The 18625-nt window shown below is 42.8% G+C and overlaps 2 protein-coding genes across 3 annotated transcripts in view; both read left to right on the top strand.

The window, feature by feature from the left end:
* LOC106583491 (DENN domain-containing protein 2D) overlaps positions 1-13528 on the top strand; it is a 29660-nt gene extending 16132 nt beyond the window's left edge. The window contains exons 7-13 of one of the 2 annotated variants that reach the window (XM_014167729.3): positions 2592-2732; positions 5672-5820; positions 5949-6120; positions 6450-6500; positions 8371-8452; positions 9439-9678; positions 12937-13528. In XM_014167729.3, the coding sequence (XP_014023204.1) occupies positions 2592-2732; positions 5672-5820; positions 5949-6120; positions 6450-6500; positions 8371-8452; positions 9439-9678; positions 12937-13025 (924 nt within the window). In that variant the 3' untranslated portion in view covers positions 13026-13528. Of the gene's footprint in view, positions 1-2591; positions 2733-5671; positions 5821-5948; positions 6121-6449; positions 6501-8370; positions 8453-8567; positions 8879-9438; positions 9679-12936 lie in introns of those variants that run through there. The other variant, XM_082967625.1, reaches the window with a different exon arrangement.
* An 819-nt stretch (positions 13529-14347) lies between these two features.
* Positions 14348-16699, top strand: tpgs1 (tubulin polyglutamylase complex subunit 1). The gene is made up of 3 exons (XM_014167721.2): positions 14348-14891; positions 15396-15555; positions 16013-16699. The coding sequence occupies exons 1-3, from the start codon at positions 14482-14484 to the stop codon at positions 16496-16498; spliced, it is 1056 nt and encodes a 351-aa protein (XP_014023196.1). The 5' UTR covers positions 14348-14481; the 3' UTR covers positions 16499-16699.
* The last annotated feature ends 1926 nt before the right edge of the window (positions 16700-18625 follow it).

Here is an 18625-nt window from a genome sequence, read left to right on the forward strand (position 1 = left end):
AAGGCCTACCTTCAAACTCAGTGCCTCTTTGCTTGACATCATGGGAAAATCAAAAGAAATCAGCCAAGACCTCAGAAAAAAATTGTAGACCTCCACATTCTGGTTCATCCTTGGGAGCAGTTTCCAAATGCCTGAAGGTACCACGTTCATCTGTACAAACAATAGTACACAAGTATAAACACCATTGGACCACGCAGCCGTCATGCTGGTCAGGAAGGAGACACGTTCCGTCTCCTAGAGATGAACGTACTTTGATGTGCAAATCAATCCCAGAACAACAGCAAAGGACCTTGTGAAGATGCTGGAGGAAACGGGTACAGAAGTATCTATATCCACAGTAAAACGAGTCCTATATCAACATAACCTGAAAGGCTGCTCAGCAAGGAAGAAGCCACTGCTCCAAAACCACCATTAAAAAAGCCAGACTACAGTTTGCAACTGCACATGGGGACAAAGACTGTACTTTTTGGATAAATGTCCTCTGGTGTGATGAAACAAAAATAGAACTTTGTCCATAATGACCATCATTATGTTTGGAGGAAAAAGGGGGAGGATAGCAAGCCGAAGACCACCATCCCAACCGTGAAGCACGGGGGTGGCAACATGTGGGTGTGCTTAGCTGCAGGAGGGACTGGTGCACTTCACAAAATAGATGGCATTATGAGGGAAAATTGTGGATATATTGAAGCAACATCTCAAGACAGTAGTCAGGAAGTTAAAGCTTGGTCGCAAATGGGTCTTTTCAAATGGACAATGACCCCAAGCATACTTTCAAAGTTGTGGAAAAATGGCTTGAGGACAACAAGGTCAAGGTATCGGAGTGGCCATCACAAAGCCCTGACCTCAATCCTATAGACATTTGTGGGCAGAACTGAATAAGTGTGTGCGAGCAAGGAGGCCTACAAACCTGACTCAGTTACACCAGCTCTGTCAGTAGAAATGGGCCAAAATTCACCCAACTTATTGTGGGAAGCTTGTGGAAGGCTACTCAAAACGTTTGACCCAAGTTAAACAATTTAAAGGCAATGCTACCAAATACTAATTGAGTATGTAAACTTCAGACCCACTGGGAATGTGATGAAAGAAATAAAGCTGAAATCATTCTCTCAACTATTATTCTGACATTTCACATTCGTAAAATAAAGTGGTGATCCTAACTGACCTAAGACAGGGAATTTTTACTAGGATTAAATGTCAGGAGTTGTGAAACTGAGTTTAAATGTATTTGGCTATGGTGTATGTAAACATTCGACTTCAACTGTAGCTCATAATACACTTCTCACTTAGAGAAGTGCCTCCATAAGCCAGTTATTGTGTTGGCTCTACCATTAACTTTAATCAGTTTAACCCAGTGTTAACCAATCCAGCCGCACACTAATATAGACAACAACCCTGTTGACAATAACCAATCCATTTGCCGGTGTGTATCAGAACAATATTCCGTTTACATTTTTAAGATCTATTTAAAAAAAATGAAAAATAGATAATGTCACATTAGGATCGTATAGCTTAAATTCTATTCGTTCCGATTCACATCCCCAAAAAGGGCCGCACTATATAACAGCTTTTAAGTCATAATATACCCTGATCCCTACAATTGGGCCATATTATGTCAAACTCCAAAAAAACAACCTTGGTTTTGTATTTTACTACCTGTGCAGTCTTCAAATTTAAATAAACAAACAAAAAGAAAGAAAAGAAAGGTCTGCCTTACCCTCCTTCGTCTTCCCCTAGATCCAAACCTGATTTATTTATATAATATATTTAAAAAAAAAATTGTTTAAGTCAAGTTCCATATTGCATAAGTTACATATTTTTTTTTAATCCTGCATACCCATTTCGCCTTCCCGTAAGTCCAACCTTATTTTAAGTCCACATGGTTCTGTACTGCATGAATACATTTTTTTAAATAAAGTGTCCATGCATAAAAAAAGATATATATTTCAGCAGGAGGTAGCTATCACTCACAGCCACGTTGTATTCTTCTAGTTCTTGAACTCTTGGTTGTTTATGTACAATTAATCGACCAGTAGACATTCTGCTTCTCTGTTCTGAGACTTGAAAGTAGGGTACAGGGCACGTCTTCTCTCCCCTATTGAATGGGGAAATTGTTCATTAATAGAGAATGGGGTGTTCTTCAGCTCCCTGCCCTGTTGTAGCAAGGCAATCTTCACTGAGGGTTGTTCAACTGATGTCCTCATCCGTCAGGGTGACTTCTAACCCTTACAGTAGATTATCTATGCTGCGGCAGGCAAGGAGAGTGTGTGTCAGACGAAGAGAGAAACGGGCTGGTCTAGTAATGACATTCCCTACTACTTCATTAGGCCAAAATTCCCTGATGAGTCAAACTGTTTATGAACAACTATATTTAGAACCTGAGAGCCACTCTTCCACATACACTTATCCCAACTAGTCAGTGTTAACTAGATGAGTATAGCATTCATCAAAAGTCAGGTTGCAATACATTTACATAGGGCTGATGACCCATTCTAAATGGTAGGCCTAATATGGAGGCTGGTCTACACACAACAGAGCTTTACTACAGTATGATTGGTGCTTACAACTTATATAATTCTATATGTGTTTTTCAGATCTTTGATGAGGTGGAGAAGCGCAGGCAGATCTCCATGGCGATGATCTATCCATTCATGCAGAGCCTGAGGGAGGCGCCTTTCCCTGCTCCCGGAAGCACTGTCAAGATCAAGAGCTTCATACCAGAGTCTGGAACAGAGGTATTTATTATGGATCCCCATTCTTCCTGGGGTCCAGCAAAATTAAGGCAGTTTATACAATTTTAAAAACATTACAATACATTCACAGATTTCCCAACACACTGTGTGCCCTCAGGCCCCTACTTCACCACTACCACACATCTACTGTACTAAATCGTGTGTGGTGTGTGTGTGTGTGTGTGTCCGCTGTCCCCGCTGTTCTGTAAGTTTTTTTATTTATTTTTTTAAAATCTAATTTCACCGCTTGCATGAGTTACTTGATGTGTAATAGAGTTCCATGTAGTCATGGCTCTATGTAGTGTGCCTCCCATAGTCTGTTCTGGACTTGGACTGTGAAGAGACCTCTTGTGGCATGTCTTGTGGGGTATTCATGGGTGTCCGAGCTGTGTGCCAGTAGTTTAGACAAACAGCTCGGTGCTTTCAACATGTCAATACCTCTCATAAATAAAAGTAGTGATGAAGTCGATCTCTCCTCCACTTTGAGCCAGGAGAGATTGACATGCATATTATTAATATTAGCTCTGTGTACATCCAAGGGCTAGCTGTGCTGTCCTGTTCTGAGCCAATTGCTATTTTCCTAAGTCTTTTTTTTTTTTTTTTGTGGCACCTGACCACACGACTGAACAGTAGTCAAGGTGCGACAAAACTCAGGCCTGTAGGATCTGCCTTGTTGATTGTGTTAAGAATGCAGAGCAACGCTTTATTATGGACAGACTTCTCCCCATCTTAGCTACTACGACATCAATATATTTTGACCATGACACTTTACAATCTAGGGTTACTCCAAGCAGTTTAGTCATCTCAATTTCCACATTATTTATTACAAGATTTAGTTGAAGTTTAGTGAGTTTTGTTCCAAATACAATGCTTTTAGTTTTAGAAATATTTAGGGCTAACTCATTCCTTGCCATCCACTCTGAAACTAACTGCAGCTTTTTGTTGAGTGTTGCAGTCATTTCAGTAGCTGACATGCATAGTGAGTCATTCGCATACATAGACACTGGCTTTACTCAGTCAGTGGCATGTCATTTAGTAAAAATGCAAGGGGCCTAATCATCTACGCTGGGGAATTCCTGATTCTAACTGGATTATATTTGAGGCTTCCGTTGGCATATAATTAATGGGAGGGCACTGGGACTTGTGCCTGCATGTACGTTAGTTTGATTAGCTAACTAAAGTACTAGCCAGTTGGTTTCAAGGAAAGAAGAAAAATCGAATTAAATATCCGACGTGATCGCTACATCGTATGGATTTGGATACTGCTTTAAAGCAAATATCTGCAGCGTTAGTAAAGATGTGATCAACACATGTTGATGATTTAATTCCTGTGCTGTTTATAACTACCCTGGTAGGTTGACTGACAACCTGATCCAGGTTGCAGGCACTGGTTACAGTTTGAAGTTTTTTCTTGAGTGGGCAGCTTGATGAAAGCCAGTCAGTATTTAGGTCACCCAGAAAATATACCTCTGATTTCACACACGCTATCCAGATACTGACTGTTAGTGCTTGGTTGTCTTCCACATGGACAATGACCCCAAACATACTTCCACATTGTGGCAAAATGGCTTAAGGACAATGAAATCAAGGCATTGGAGTGGCCATCACAAAGCCCTGACCTCAATCCTATAGAATATTTCTGGCCAGAACTGAAAAAGCGTGTGCGAGCAAAGAGGCCTACAAACCTGACTCAGTTACACCAGCTCTGTCAGGGGAAATGGGCCAAAATTCACCAAACTTATTGTCCGAAGCTTGTGGAAGGCTACTCAAAACGTTTGACCCAAGTTAAACAATTTAAAGGCAATGCTACCAAATACTAATTGAGTGTATGTAAACTTATGACCCACTGGGAATGTGATGAAAGAAATAAAAGCTGAAAGAAATGATTCTCTCTGCTATTATTCTGACATTTCACATTCTTAAAATAAAGTGGTGATCCTAACTGACCAAAGACAGGGATTTCTTACTAGGATTAAATGTCAGGAATTGTGAAACTGAGTTTAAATGTATTTGGCTAAGGTGTATGTAAACTTCCGACTTCAACTGTAGTATCTAAGTGAGTTTCAGATATAGTCCGAATATGAATGTAATCTGTTACAAGCAAGTTATTGGCTTCATGGACCTTGTTTCTTAGGTTACATAGCCCATATTAACCTATTTTCAGCACTTTTCTGTGTTGCTTGATTGTTTTTAATGCTTTACTGGGAAGCTTATCAGAGGTACATTGGAGCTGATAGTGCAGGGTGAACTGCATGACGTGGTCTTCCTACTATTGCACACCGCCTCAGTGCTAACAGTGTAACTCTGGTTTATAGGCTCATGATTACTGCTTACGTTAGCTGTATGATAAACAGATGTTTTCGACGCAATTAGGGTACTTTAAATTACTTGCATTGTGTTTGCCAATGCCCCTAAGATCATGCAATATGATGACTCATTGTCACAACGGTAGGGATTAACTGAACTGGTCTTGGATCAGTTACCAGTCATTGTTTCAACGCAGACTTGAAATGCATGGACAGAGTCCAGGAGCCAAGATGATTTGGATGGACTCTGTCATTCCTGTAGAGTATCTCCTGTTTCCAGAAGGTGTCAAAGTTATCAATAACAGGGGTATTTAACTCAATTCCTAGAGGGTTGTGTGTCTTCTGTTTTTTGTTAATTCCTTTAAATTCATGGCTAATTAAAACCTAGTGAACCAGGTGAGGGGAGTTCCTAATTAATCAATAACCTTCATCGATCAATTAAGTACAGAGAAGGAGCAAAAACCCGCAGCCCTTGAGGACACATGGAGTTTGGAGACACACACAAAGCCCTTGACATCACGATGAGGATCAAGACCTTCATCCTAGAGTCCAGCACTGAAAGAGCTCTCAGATCTCGCTCCATCTCTCTTTTCCTGAAGACCTTTTTGTCTCTGTTCCTGGCCTGTGTGTCTCCAGGTCATCAGTTTGACAAGGCCGTTGGACTCGTGGTTGGAGCATGTGGATTTCCGGACACTGTTCCGCTGTCTCACAGACGAGGAGGTGCTGCGGGTGTTTGCCTCCACCGTTCTCGAACGACGAATCATCTTCATGGCTGACGAACTCAGGTACAACACCAACCCTAATCCTAACCCCAAAAGGACATCACTGAGCCTGGGTTGTCTGAGACAAGGGCAGGCCTATTGTCTGCATGTTGAATGGGTGTAAAGTTTGTACCTGCTTCCCCCCCCTACAGTACCCTGTCCCAGGTGTTGCATGCGGTTGCGGCGCTGCTCTATCCGTTCACATGGCAACACACCTTCATCTCCATCGTTCCTTCAGTGCTGATTGATGTCGTCATGGCACCCACTCCCTACCTGCTTGGTGTGCAAAAGAACAAACTGGATGATGTCATCGACCAGAGTGACGTGAGTGTGTATTGCAGAGCAGAATGTGTTTGTATACGTACTGTACATGTCGGCTTCAGAAAATACTATTTGATGAAGTTATGGTTTGGGGACAAAGACAGATTTTTTTTTAAAGAAATTTAAGGGCAGTTGTTGAGTATTGTAAACAATGTTTTACTGTTTGGGATCAGGCATTCCTGTCTCTACACTGTGACCGGCTACAGATGGGAGAATATATCCAGTGACACTCATTAAGCTAGCACTAACAGAATTACAGCCTATGGAAAACAGCCAGTGTGAGTGTTATCTCCGACCTGAAGATTTTGTGTGTATTTCTGTCTTATAAACAGATGCTCATTGTAGATCTGACAGAGGGAGCAGAGAACACCTTCATCACTTGTGTAAGTATTGCATGCACCATATTTCCCCTCAAGTTCACAAACAAAAGTACATACAGTGGGGGAAAAAAGTATTTGATCCCCTGCTGATTTTGTATGTTTGCCCACTGACAAAGAAATGATCAGTCTATAATTTTAATGGTAGGTTTATTTGAACAGTGAGAGACAGAATAACAACAAAAATATCCAGAAAAACGCATGTCAGAAATGTTATAAATTGATTAGCATTTTAATGAGGGAAGTAAGTATTTGACCCCCTCTCAATCAGAAAGATTTCTGGCTCCCAGGTGTCTTTTATACAGGTAACGAGCTGAGATTAGGAGCACACTCTTAAAGGGAGTGCTCCTAATCTCAGTTTGTTACCTGTATAAAAGAGACCTGTCCACAGAAGCAATCAATCAGTCAGATTCCAAACTCTCCATCATGGCCAAGACCAAAGAGCTCTCCAAGGATGTCAGGGACAAGATTGTAGACCTACACAAGGCTGGAATGGGCTACAAGACCATCGCTAAGCAGCTTGGTGAGAAGGTGACAACATTTGCGATTATTCGCAAATGGAAGAAACACAAAAGAACTGTCAATATCGCTCGGCCTGGGGCTCCATGCAAGATCTCACCTCGTGGAGTTGCAATGAGCATGAGAACGGTGAGGAATCAGCCCAGAACTACACGGGAGGATCTTGTCAATGATCTCAAGGCAAGCTGGGACCATAGTCACCAAGAAAACAATTGGTAACACACTACGCGTGAAGGACTGAAATCCTGCAGCGCCCGCAAGGTCCCCCTGCTCAAGAATACATGTACATGCCTGTCTGAAGTTTGCCAATGAACATATGAATGATTCAGTGGACAACTGGTGAAAATGTTGTGGTCAGATGAGACCAAAATGGAGCTATTTGGCATCAACTCAACTCGCCGTGTTTGGAGGAGTAGGAATGCTGCATATGACCCCAAGAACACCATCTCCACCTTCAAACATGGAAGTGGAAACATTATGCTTTGGGGGTGTTTTTCTGCTAAGGGGACAGGACAACTTCACCGCATCAAAGGACGGGGCCATGTACCGTCAAATCTTAGGTGAGAACCTCCTTCCCTGATGCCAAGGCATTGAAAATGTCGTGGATGGGTATTCCAGCATGACAATGACCCAAAACACACGGCCAAGGCAACAAAGGAGTGGCTCAAGAGGAAGCACATTAAGGTCCTGGAGTGGCCTAGCCAGTCTCCAGACCTTAATCCCATAGAAAATCTGTGGATGGAGCTGAAGGTTCGAGTTGCCAAACGTCAGCCTCGAAACCTTAATGTCTTGGAGAAGATCTGCAAAGTGGAGTGGGACAAAATCCCTCCTGAGATGTGTGCAAACCTGGTGGCCAACTACAAGAAACGTCTGACCCCTGTGATTGCCAACAAGGGTTTTGCCACCAAGTACTAAGTCATGTTTTGCAGAGGGGTCAAATACTTATTTCCCTCATTAAAATGCAAATCAATTTATAACATTTTTGACATGTGTTTTTCTGGATTTTTTTCTTGTTATTCTGTCTCTCACTGTTCATATAAACCTACCATTTAAAATTATAGACTGATCATGTCTTTGTAAGTGGGCAAACGTACAAAATCGGCAGGGGATCAAATACTTTTTCCCCCACTGTAAATAAACTAAAACGCTTATCTCACAATCAGATTAGTAAACTAGCGTCACTACTCCCATGATTCTCATTTTGAAAGCCAACTTGATCGTGTATGTGGTTCAGACCAGTTCAGTTCAAATGTTTTTCCCTCTCTGGCTGAATGTGTGTATACTCAGAAATACCAAAACATTCTTGCTGGTCTGGCAACAACCTCTCAGATTCCTGTGTCCTCTCTCTTTTGCACAGATAGGAGACGAGAGCACCATCCTACCAGAGAAACTACAGGAGGAGCTTCTCCAGGCCTTGTGTTGCAGGAAAGACAACTCCAGTGAGTGGACTCATTCTACATTTTGTTCTGATGACTGACTAGAATTTTTACTCTTGTTTATAGGGCTTAAGAGGATTCTGTAAACACAGTGACTCAGGCTTTCATTCGATTTCAGATAAGACGGACTCCATCAGCAACAAATCGAAACACATGAGGCAGCATCATAGTTCATAAAACCCAATGATAGAAGTGAGATCCTCGATCATAGTCCATACAAACCCAACGATAGAAGTGAGATCCTCGATCATAGTCCATACAAACCCAACGATAGAAGTGAGATCCTCGATCATAGTCCATACAAACCCAACGATAGAAGTGAGATCCTCGATCATAGTCCATACAAACCCAACGGTAGAAGTGAGATCCTCTGTGCAGAATGAGCGAGAAATAATGATGAGGTGGATGTGCAATGAAATGTTCTGGATGGTTGCTGTAATATGAACATATCTCTCTCTCATACCACACAGTATGAACCCTGGAATGTCCCAAGTTTATGCTAGTCTGGGTGTGCGTGGGAGGGTTGTGATGTTGGAGAAAATACTGTAGAAACATACACCCAGGGTTTGACCAGCGTCACGACCCTGGAAGTTCTATTCTGGATACTGTTGACAGTGCCTAAGTGGATCCAGACACAGATGCACCTCTGCAACCCCTCAGCGCTCACACACACCACACCCCCATCCATCCACACACACACCACACCCCCATCCATCCACACACACATGCCAATCCACCATGTGTTGTGGTTGCCATACAGCTTAACATAGGTTGGAAAGTCTCCAAGACAACTATGATTGTGTCAACAACATATTGGCTATCTCAAAGCAGACGCCACTTAAAAACGGACAATCTTCTGTACACTTTGTGTCCTGCCTCAGAATATATGAGAGGGGTGTTGTCTGAGGCCTTTCAACCTGTGTTTGTAGACACCACCTCAGCATCCTGACTGGATCATCTGTATTCTCTGTACTGTGTTTTCTATCTAGCCTCGGAGGAGTTGAATAAGGTGGTCTCGGAGGCCTTCCTCTCCTTCTTTGTCAAGACTGTGGGTCACTTCCCCTCCCATGTTAAACGCAGAAGCGGCGGGCAGCCTGGAGTATTCCAGATCAAGAGCTTCTGCAAGGCCTCCGAGCCGAAGGCCAGCCGCCAATTTGTCAAACGCTTCATCCAGACACAGATGTTCGACCTCTTCATCCAGGAAGTGGAGAGACAGCCCACACAGGAAGGTCTGGTTGCATCACTTTCTGAAACAATAGAATAGGATGGAATAGAATACAACTTGAATTTGGTTTATTTGGATAGGGTCAAGTAAAAACACATTGAATAAACAATGGTCCAGTGCATGCACTATAGTCTAAGGTTCTAATAGAAACAAAAGAAAGAAATGCATAATCACTAAATCACATATCACTACATTAACGCAATTATATGCACAAAGCAAAATGTCATAGTTTACAGTTATATGCACACAGCAAATATCATACATACAGTGAGCTCCAAAAGTATTGGGACAGTGACATGTTCCTTTGTTTTGGCTCTGTACTCCAGCAGTTTGGATTTGAAATGATACATTGACTGAGGTTAAGTGCATACTGTCAGCTTGCATTTGAGCGTTGGGTGAGCTGCCATCGATATTGGGTGAGCCGTTCAGAAATTACAGCACTTATTGTACATGGTCCCTCCATTTTAGGGGACCAAAAGTATTGGTATACGGATAGTCCTGAATTGATCATAAATGAGTGAGAAAGTTAGACCCACAAATATAAACTCGGCAAAGAAATAAACGTCCCTTTTTCAGGACCCTGTCTTTCAAAGATAATTTGTAAAAATCCAAATAACTTCACAGATCTTCATTGTAAAAGGTTTAAACACTGTTTCCCATGCTTGTTCAATGAACCATAAACAATTAATGAACATGCACCTGTGGAACTGTTGTTAAGACACTAACAGCTTACAGACGGTAGGCAATTAAGTTCACAGTTATGAAAACTTAGGACACTAAAGAGGACTTTCTACTGACTCTGGAAAAACACCAAAAGAAAGATGCCCATGGTCCCTGCTCATCTGCGTGAACGTGCCTTAAGCATGCTGCAAGGAGGCATGAGAACTGCAGATGTGGCCAGGGCAATAAATTGCAATGGCCGTACTGTGAGACGCTTAAGACGGCGCTACAGGAAGGCAGTTACCCCACATCATTTAAAGGTAGGCCTTGAAATGCATCCACAGGTACACCTCCAATTGAATCAAACTCAGTGCCTCTTTGCTTGACGACATGGGAAAATCAAAAGAAATGAGCCAAGACCTCAGGAAAAAATGGTAGACCTCCACAAGTCTGGTTCATCCTTGTGAGCAATTTCCAAACATTTGAAGGTACCACGTTCATCTGTACAAACAATAGTACGCAAGTATAAACACCATGGGACCACGCAGCTCTCATACCGCTCAGGAAGGAGACGCGTTGTCTCCTAGAGATGAATGTACTTTGGTGCGAAAAGTGCAAATCAATCCCAGAACAACAGCAAAGGACCTTGTGAAGATGCTGGAGGAAACTGGTACAGAAGTATCTATATCCACAGTAAAACGAGCCCTATATCAACATGATCTGAAAGGCCACTCAGCAAGGAAAGAAGCCACTGCTCCGAAACCGCCATAAAAAAGCCAGACTACGGTTTGCAACTGCATATGGGGACAAAGATCGTACTTTTTGGAGAAATGTCCTCTGGTCTGATGAAACAAAAATAGAACTGTTTGGCCATAATGACCATCGTTATGTTTGGAGGAATTGTTTGTTTTGCACAAAAAGGGCTTCACAGGCAAGGATATTGCTGCTAGTAAGATTGCACCTAAATCAACCATTTATCAGATAATCAAGAACTTCAAGGAGAGCGGTTCAATTGTTGTGAAGAAGGCTTCAGGGTGCCCAAGAAAGTCCAAGCGCCAGGACCGTCTCCTAAAGTTGATTCAGCTGCGGGATCGGGGCACCACCAGTACAGAGCTTGCTCAGGAATGGCAGCAGGCAGGTGTGAGTGCATCTGCACGCACAGTGAGGCAAAGACTTTTGGAAGATGAAGAGCAGCAAAGAAGCCACTTCTCTCCAGGTAAAACATCAGGGACAGACTGATATTCTGCAAAAGGTACAGGGATTGGACTGCTGAGGACTGGGGTAAAGTCATTTTCTCTGAATCCCCTTTCCGATTGTTTGGGGCATCTGGAAAAAAGCTTGTCCGGAGAAGACAAGGTGAGCGCTACCATCAGTCCTGTGTCACGCCAACTGTAAAACATCCCGAGACCATTCATGTGTGGGGTTGCTTCTCAGCCAAGGGAGTGGGCTCACTCAGAATTTTGCCTAAGAACACAGCCATGAATAAAGAATGGTACCAACACATCCTCAGAGAGCAACTTCTCCCAACCATCCAGGAACAGTTTGGTGACGAACAATGCCTTTTCCAGCATGATGGAGCACCTTGCCATAAGGCAAAAGTGATAACTAAGTGGCTCGGGGAACAAAACATCGATATTTTGGGTCCATGGCCAGGAAACTCCCCAGACCTTAATCCCATTGAGAACTTGTGGTCAATCCTCAAGAGGCAGGTGGACAAACACAAACCTACAAATTCTGACAAACTCCAAGCATTGATTATGAAATAATGGGCTGCCATCAGTCAGGATGTGGCCCAGAAGTTAATTGACAGCATGCCAGGGCGGATTGCAGAGGTCTTGAAAAAGAAGGGTCAACACTGCAAATATTGACTCTTTGCATCAACTTCATGTAATTGTCAATAAAAGCCTTTGACACTTATGAAATGCTTGTAATTATACTTCAGTATTCCATAGTAACATCTGACAAAAATATCTAAAGACACTGAGGCAGCAGACTTTGAAAATTAATATTTGTCATTCTCAAAACTTTTGGCCACGACTGTACACTAAGGCCCGTGGAAGAGTTGTAAGAGAGAGGAGATTAGAAGAATGTGCCTATTTGAAAGCTAGGATTTTTTTTGTTTGTCATTTTCATTAAAAGAAACGTTTTTAGAACCTCTCAAGACCATTTGAGACATTGAAACACAAGCTTCACATGTGCAAATCTGATTAAGTGTTCAAAGCTCAGTACATTGTAGTTTTTCAAGATGTGACCGTGATGGTACCGAATATGCTTTTGGTCCAGGATTTTCAAAGCATTGGAACAGTGACTCTAGGGGTCTCGGCACTGTTGCAAGCCACTGAGTCCAGATGTTCTGTCAGTTGTTTAGACATCAGCACAGGTTTTACCAGACAAATGGACAAGTGTCATTGGTGTACATTTGAAGGCTGGCTCTATGGTAGATCATTGATGTACAACAAACAGATTTGGGCCAAGCACTAACCAAAGCTGGAGGAAGATGTGTGGTTAACAACAAAAAATAACTTTTTCATAGGAGCATATTCACTTAAGATTCACTTACCTAGCAATGAATAATTTGTTTTTCCTGTCATTTTTTTTGTAGGATTCTTCCACCAAAAAATTGCGGAGTACCAACAAAGTAAGAAGAAAGAGAAGGCAAAGAGAGGCTGGGTGACAGGACTTGTGGTGTAAATGTAGGCATCCTCAGACAAATGGATTCTGACCATTGTGTGTGTGTATATACGTTATTTGTATACATTTGTGATGCTGGATAAAGGTGACGCTACAGGATGTTGCTGCTGTCTCAGTGGAGCGGAGATGGTGACAATCTAAGTCTGCAGTATTTCCTCTTGCCTGTAAAAATGGTAGGCTACTCCCCTGTCATGTTGAATGAATGTGTGCTAAAGATGAAGAAACACTTAAACAAGTTTTTGTCAATGTTTCTAGGTTTATTGAAGGATGTTACTTCTGTTGTGGTGATTTGGCAAAATGTTAATTGATAAAGGTTTATTTATTGCACTTTTGTGCTGCAAGATGCTCTTACATTCATAACTAAACATGCCTATGAGTATTTCATAGTATTTATAAATTGTTATTTTGTTTATTTAAGCTGTGGGTATGAATGTGAAAGTTAGGATGCGAATAAGCGCTTTAAAAAAAAAATGTGAATAAACGTTGGATCAATGATGTTTTAACATGCCTTTAAGTTAGCATTCATGAGATTGGTGTATATATATTAGGATCCCCATTAGCCACTGCAATAGCATCAACTACTCTTCCTGTGGTCCACATGAAACATGACATAATACACAGTACAGAACATTATTAGTCAAGGACTGAAATGCATTAATTTAAAATGTCACACACAGCCTACATATCAGTACATACACACAAACTAGGTCTAATACATAGTGCAATGCAAATTACCGTTCAATATATATGAAATGGCCTTCTCTTCACAATCCCCTTTGTGCAGTAAGGTGTTATTTTATGTTTATTTAAACTGGTTGTATTGGTAGCTTGAGTTACCTAGGGTGGCAGAGTTCCATGTAGTCATGGCTCTATTTAATACTGAGCTTATCCCAGCCTCTGTTCTGGACCTGGGGACTATGAAGCGGCCTCTGGTTGCATGTCTTGTGTTGTGTCTGAACTGTGTGCCAACTGCTTGAATATACAGTTCCCTTCAACACATCAACACCTCGCACAAAGACCAATAGTGATGCAGTCAATCTCTCCTCAACTTTGAGCCAGGAGAGACTTACATGCTTGTCACTGACACTATACATTCTAAGTGTGATATGCGTTGTTATGGACGAACTACAATTTACCAATGTGTTTCTTTGCCGCACATAACCATACAGTAAGTAGTCCAGGTGCGACAAAACTTGGGCCTGTACGACCTATCTGGTCGACTGAGATGTCAAGAAGGCAGAGCAACGCTACATGGCCAGACCTCTTCCCATTTTAGCAACCATTGAGATGATCTTTGACACTCATACATCACATCCGGAGCATGAAATAGCGTCCCTAGCAACCAGTGCCAGAGAGCGAGAGACAAATCAACAATTTGTCGGGGTTTTATCTCTGTCATCACGATTAAGCACACACATTTTACATTCAATGCGATTTTATATTACTGCGGTGTACAATGGAGCAGGATGAGCATCCACAACGATTACGTTTTCCAAACGGAGCTGTCCTGAGGAACGAATCACTTCCGTCACTACCTAGAACGACTATGGCGGAGAAACGTCGGTCCGGGGGAACTTCGGGGATGTCCGAATCCAAACCGACCAAGACCGACTCCGAGCGGGAGTTCCTATCGCAGGCGGGAGTCGGGGAGTTACTCCGGGGGGCTCTGCTAAAAATGGTAGAGGCCAGGTCGGAGGACCCAATGGGGTTTTTGGCAGACCATTTCAGTAATCAGGCCTCGGAGGCTGAGAATGGGACGGGTGGATGCTGCAGCGATGATTTGCTAAACCTCGGCGCAGGCGCACACGAGCAGCAGCAGCTGAGTCGAGCCCTATGGCACCTGCGTCTAGCGCATCACTCTCAGAGGTAAACCAGAAACAACATGCATTTTGCGACTGCCAAGCTCAAGTCTATGTTCTCGTTTTATCTCACAATGAAATAACACAACTTACTGGGAAAAAACGGGTTCAATCAACCGTGTTTCCATGTGATTTTAATTAAAAAATATATATGTGGTGTTGAATCAACGTGGAAAAGTGATTGGATTTGCAAAAAGTCGTCAACATATTTTTTTACCTAACTTTTTAACCTACATCCAATGACCAGGTGACATTTTTGTTTGAATTTACATTAGTTGACAACTGCTCAACCAAATGTTAATCATAACTAGACGTTGTTCCAGTGGAAATGATCCATGTGTGCCTGTGCACGTGTACCAGTGGAGGCTGCTGAGGGGAGGACAGCTCATAATAATGGCTGGAATGGCATCAAACACATGGAAACAATGTATTTGACATCATTCCACCGCTCCGGCTGTTACCACGAGCCTGTCCTCCTGTGATGTGTACGTCCACATGTGTATGTATTCAGATCTGCCTTCAGCAACAACGTCCGTGTGGCCTACGACCTGCTAACGCAGACAGGGCCCCAGCGGCGAGGAGCAGTGGGTCCCAGTGGCCCTGCTGGTCAATGCAGCTCTAACAACCCAGGTGGGGGGGTCAGGGGCCGCCTCTACACACACACCCTCCAGGTAGGGTATACAATTGACAAGTCATACTGTAAACACTGCTGGTTTCAGAAACCATTCATTTCCATTGTGCCCTTGAGCAAGGCACTTAGATCAGCGTTATAGCGTGATTGACATTTAAAGGTAATTTTTGATTGAGCTGACATATGCAGCATTTACCGTGAATGTGGTCTCCATGAACGAGGAAACATTGCCTTTTAAGTTTCACTGTAAAGTCTACACCTGTTGTATTCGGTGCATGTGACGATAAATAAATATGATATATATTATATATATGGTGCATATCCTAAAAGGGGAGATCGGATAGAATCTAGCCCTTAACCTCTGCAGCTGACCCTGTGTGGTCTTCTCAAGTGCTGTGTTTGTGTGTTGTCTGAGGTATTTGGGAGCAGAGCAAAATACCAATTTCTGTTGTAGATGGACATCTAAGTATTTTGTTCTGCTATATTCTACTCTAAAGTGTCTCTGCAGCGAGGGAGGTGTCCCCATCTCCACTTCAGCCCCTCTGCTACGCCGGCTCTACTGCCAGGACCATGAGGCCGTGCCCTACGACATCTTCAGGCACGGTGTGCTGACGTGTGCTGTGTTTTCTGACTACATCCGGCGGGCGCAGAGGCTGTACGCGGAGGTCTGCGGCCCAGCTGAGGGGCCTGCTGGTCGGACACTATGTCTTGCCGTGCTGGGCACCCTCCATGAAGCCCTGGAGACCTCCCGGTCTGATGGTGGCTCCTCAGATGCTAACCACTACTCTAATGCTAACGCTAAGGCCAATCCCTACCTAGAGGCTAAGGTTAGCCGCTACCTGGAGGCGAGTGCTAAGATCTCGCCCGGAAAGCTGGCCCAGGCTATGGCTGGAGCGGAGCCAGCCGGGGGCAACATGGACGCCAAGGAGTTTGAGGACGCTGCGGCAGAGCTCTTTATCGCTCGAGTAAGAGTTGTGTGTTAGCTGCTGGTGTATTCTCATCCTATAATGCCTGCACTGTTCCTTGTAATGTAGTGTCAGATCCTAGTATAATGAGATGTGTGTATGACTTTCCTCGTTCTTATGAAGCACTTGAAGAACATACAGCATGGCTAAATATATACTGTATAATATAGTACGATCATGTAAATATGATTCAATATACCAATAAATTTCAGAACTGGATTTTGCTTATTTATGCTTCAATTTATAATATAATGAAAACATCTGTTACAAGGCTATCACGGTCATTAAATTTTGTCACCCGGTGATTGTCAAGCAAATACAGTGAGGGAAAAAAGTATTTGATCCCCTGCTGATTTTGTACGTTTGCCCACTGACAAAGAAATTATCAGTCTATAATTTTAATGGTAGGTTTATTTGAACAGTGAAAGACAGAATAACAACAAAAAAATCCAGAAAAACGCATGTCAAAAATGTTATGAATTGATTTGCATTTTAATGAGGGAAATAAGTATTTGACCCCTTCTCAAAATCAGAAAGATTTCTGGCTCCCAGGTGTCTTTTATACAGGTAACGAGCTGAGATTAGGAGCACACTCTTAAAGGGAGTGCTCCTAATCTCAGTTTGTTACCTGTATAAAAGACACCTGTCCACAGAAGCAAGCAATCAATCAGATTCCAAACTCTCCACCATGGCCAAGACCAAAGAGCTCTCCAAGGATGTCAGGGACAAGATTGTAGACCTACACAAGGCTGGAATGGGCTACAAGACCATCGCCAAGCAGCTTGGTGAGAAGGTGACAACAGATCTGGTCAATGATCTCAAGGCAGCTGGGACCATAGTCACCAAGAAAACAATTGGTAACACACTACGCCGTGAAGGACTGAAATCCTGCAGCACCCGCAAGGTCCCCCTACGCAAGAAAGCACATATACATGCCCGTCTGAAGTTTGCCAATGAGCATCTGAATGATTCAGAGGACAACTGGGTGAAAGTGTTGTGGTCAGATGAGACCAAAATGGTGCTCTTTGGCATCAACTCAACTCGCCGTGTTTGGAGGAGGAGGAATGCTGCCTATGACCCCAAGAACCCCATCCCCACCGTCAAACATGGAGGTGGAAACATTATGCTTTGGGGGTGTTTTTCTGCTAAGGGGACAGGACAACTTCACCTCATCAAAGGGGCGATGGATGGGGCCATGTACCGTCAAATCTTGGGTGAGAACCTCCTTCCCTCAGCCAGGGCATTGAAAATGGGTCGTGGATTGGTATTCCAGCATGACAATGACCCAAAACACACGGCCAAGGCAACAAAGGAGTGGCTCATGAGGAAGCACATTAAGGTCCTGGAGTGGCCTAGCCAGTCTCCAGACCTTAATCCCATAGAAAATCTGTGGATGGAGCTGAAGGTTCGAGTTGCCAAACGTCAGCCTCGAAACCTTAATGTCTTGGAGAAGATCTGCAAAGAGGAGTGGGACAAAATCCCTCCTGAGATGTGTGCAAACCTGGTGGCCAACTACAAGAAACGTCTGACCTCTGTGATTGCCAACAAGGGTTTTGCCACCAAGTACTAAGTCATGTTTTGCAGAGGGGTCAAATACTTATTTCCCTCATTAAAATGCAAATCAATTTATAACATTTTTGACATGCGTTTTTCTGGATTTTTTTGTTGTTATTCTGTCTCTCACTGTTCAAATAAACCTACCATTAAAATTATAGACTGATCATTTCTTTGTCAGTGGGCAAACGTACAACATCAGCAGGGGATCAAATACTTTTTCCCTCACTGTAACTGCCGTTCTCACAGTAATTGACCGTTAATTAAGAAACCCATTTAGCATCTCATGGCTTCCACCCAGAGCCTACAAGCCACTGAATCAGACCTTTGGGACATCTACATTTAAAAAATTATAAGAAATCCATGTAATTTAGCCTACACCATTACAATAAATCCATCATTAATTTTAGGCTGGTCTAAAGAAACATGATATGAAGAAAAATGTAGTATATTTTGGAAGAACAGAATGGCATACTCTGAGTTGTCCTTATGTTAGGCCCTGATCTGGCTATTCCATATGGTTGTGGGTTACACTAGTTCATTTAGCAAACAGCAATTGCTTAGAATTCCGTGGAATTATTTTATAGTATG

This window comes from Salmo salar, chromosome 22 (assembly GCF_965601325.2).
Source record: "Salmo salar chromosome 22, fSalSal1, whole genome shotgun sequence".
Lineage (NCBI taxonomy): Eukaryota > Metazoa > Chordata > Actinopteri > Salmoniformes > Salmonidae > Salmo > Salmo salar.

Coding starts and splice junctions, on each gene's coding strand:
- tpgs1 (XM_014167721.2), top strand. CDS start 14,482: ATGGAGCAGGATGAGCATCCACAACGATTACGTTTTCCAAACGGAGCT. Junction 14,892..15,395: donor CTAGCGCATCACTCTCAGAG/GTAAACCAGAAA, acceptor GTATGTATTCAG/ATCTGCCTTCAGCAACAACG. Junction 15,556..16,012: donor TCTACACACACACCCTCCAG/GTAGGGTATACA, acceptor TCTACTCTAAAG/TGTCTCTGCAGCGAGGGAGG.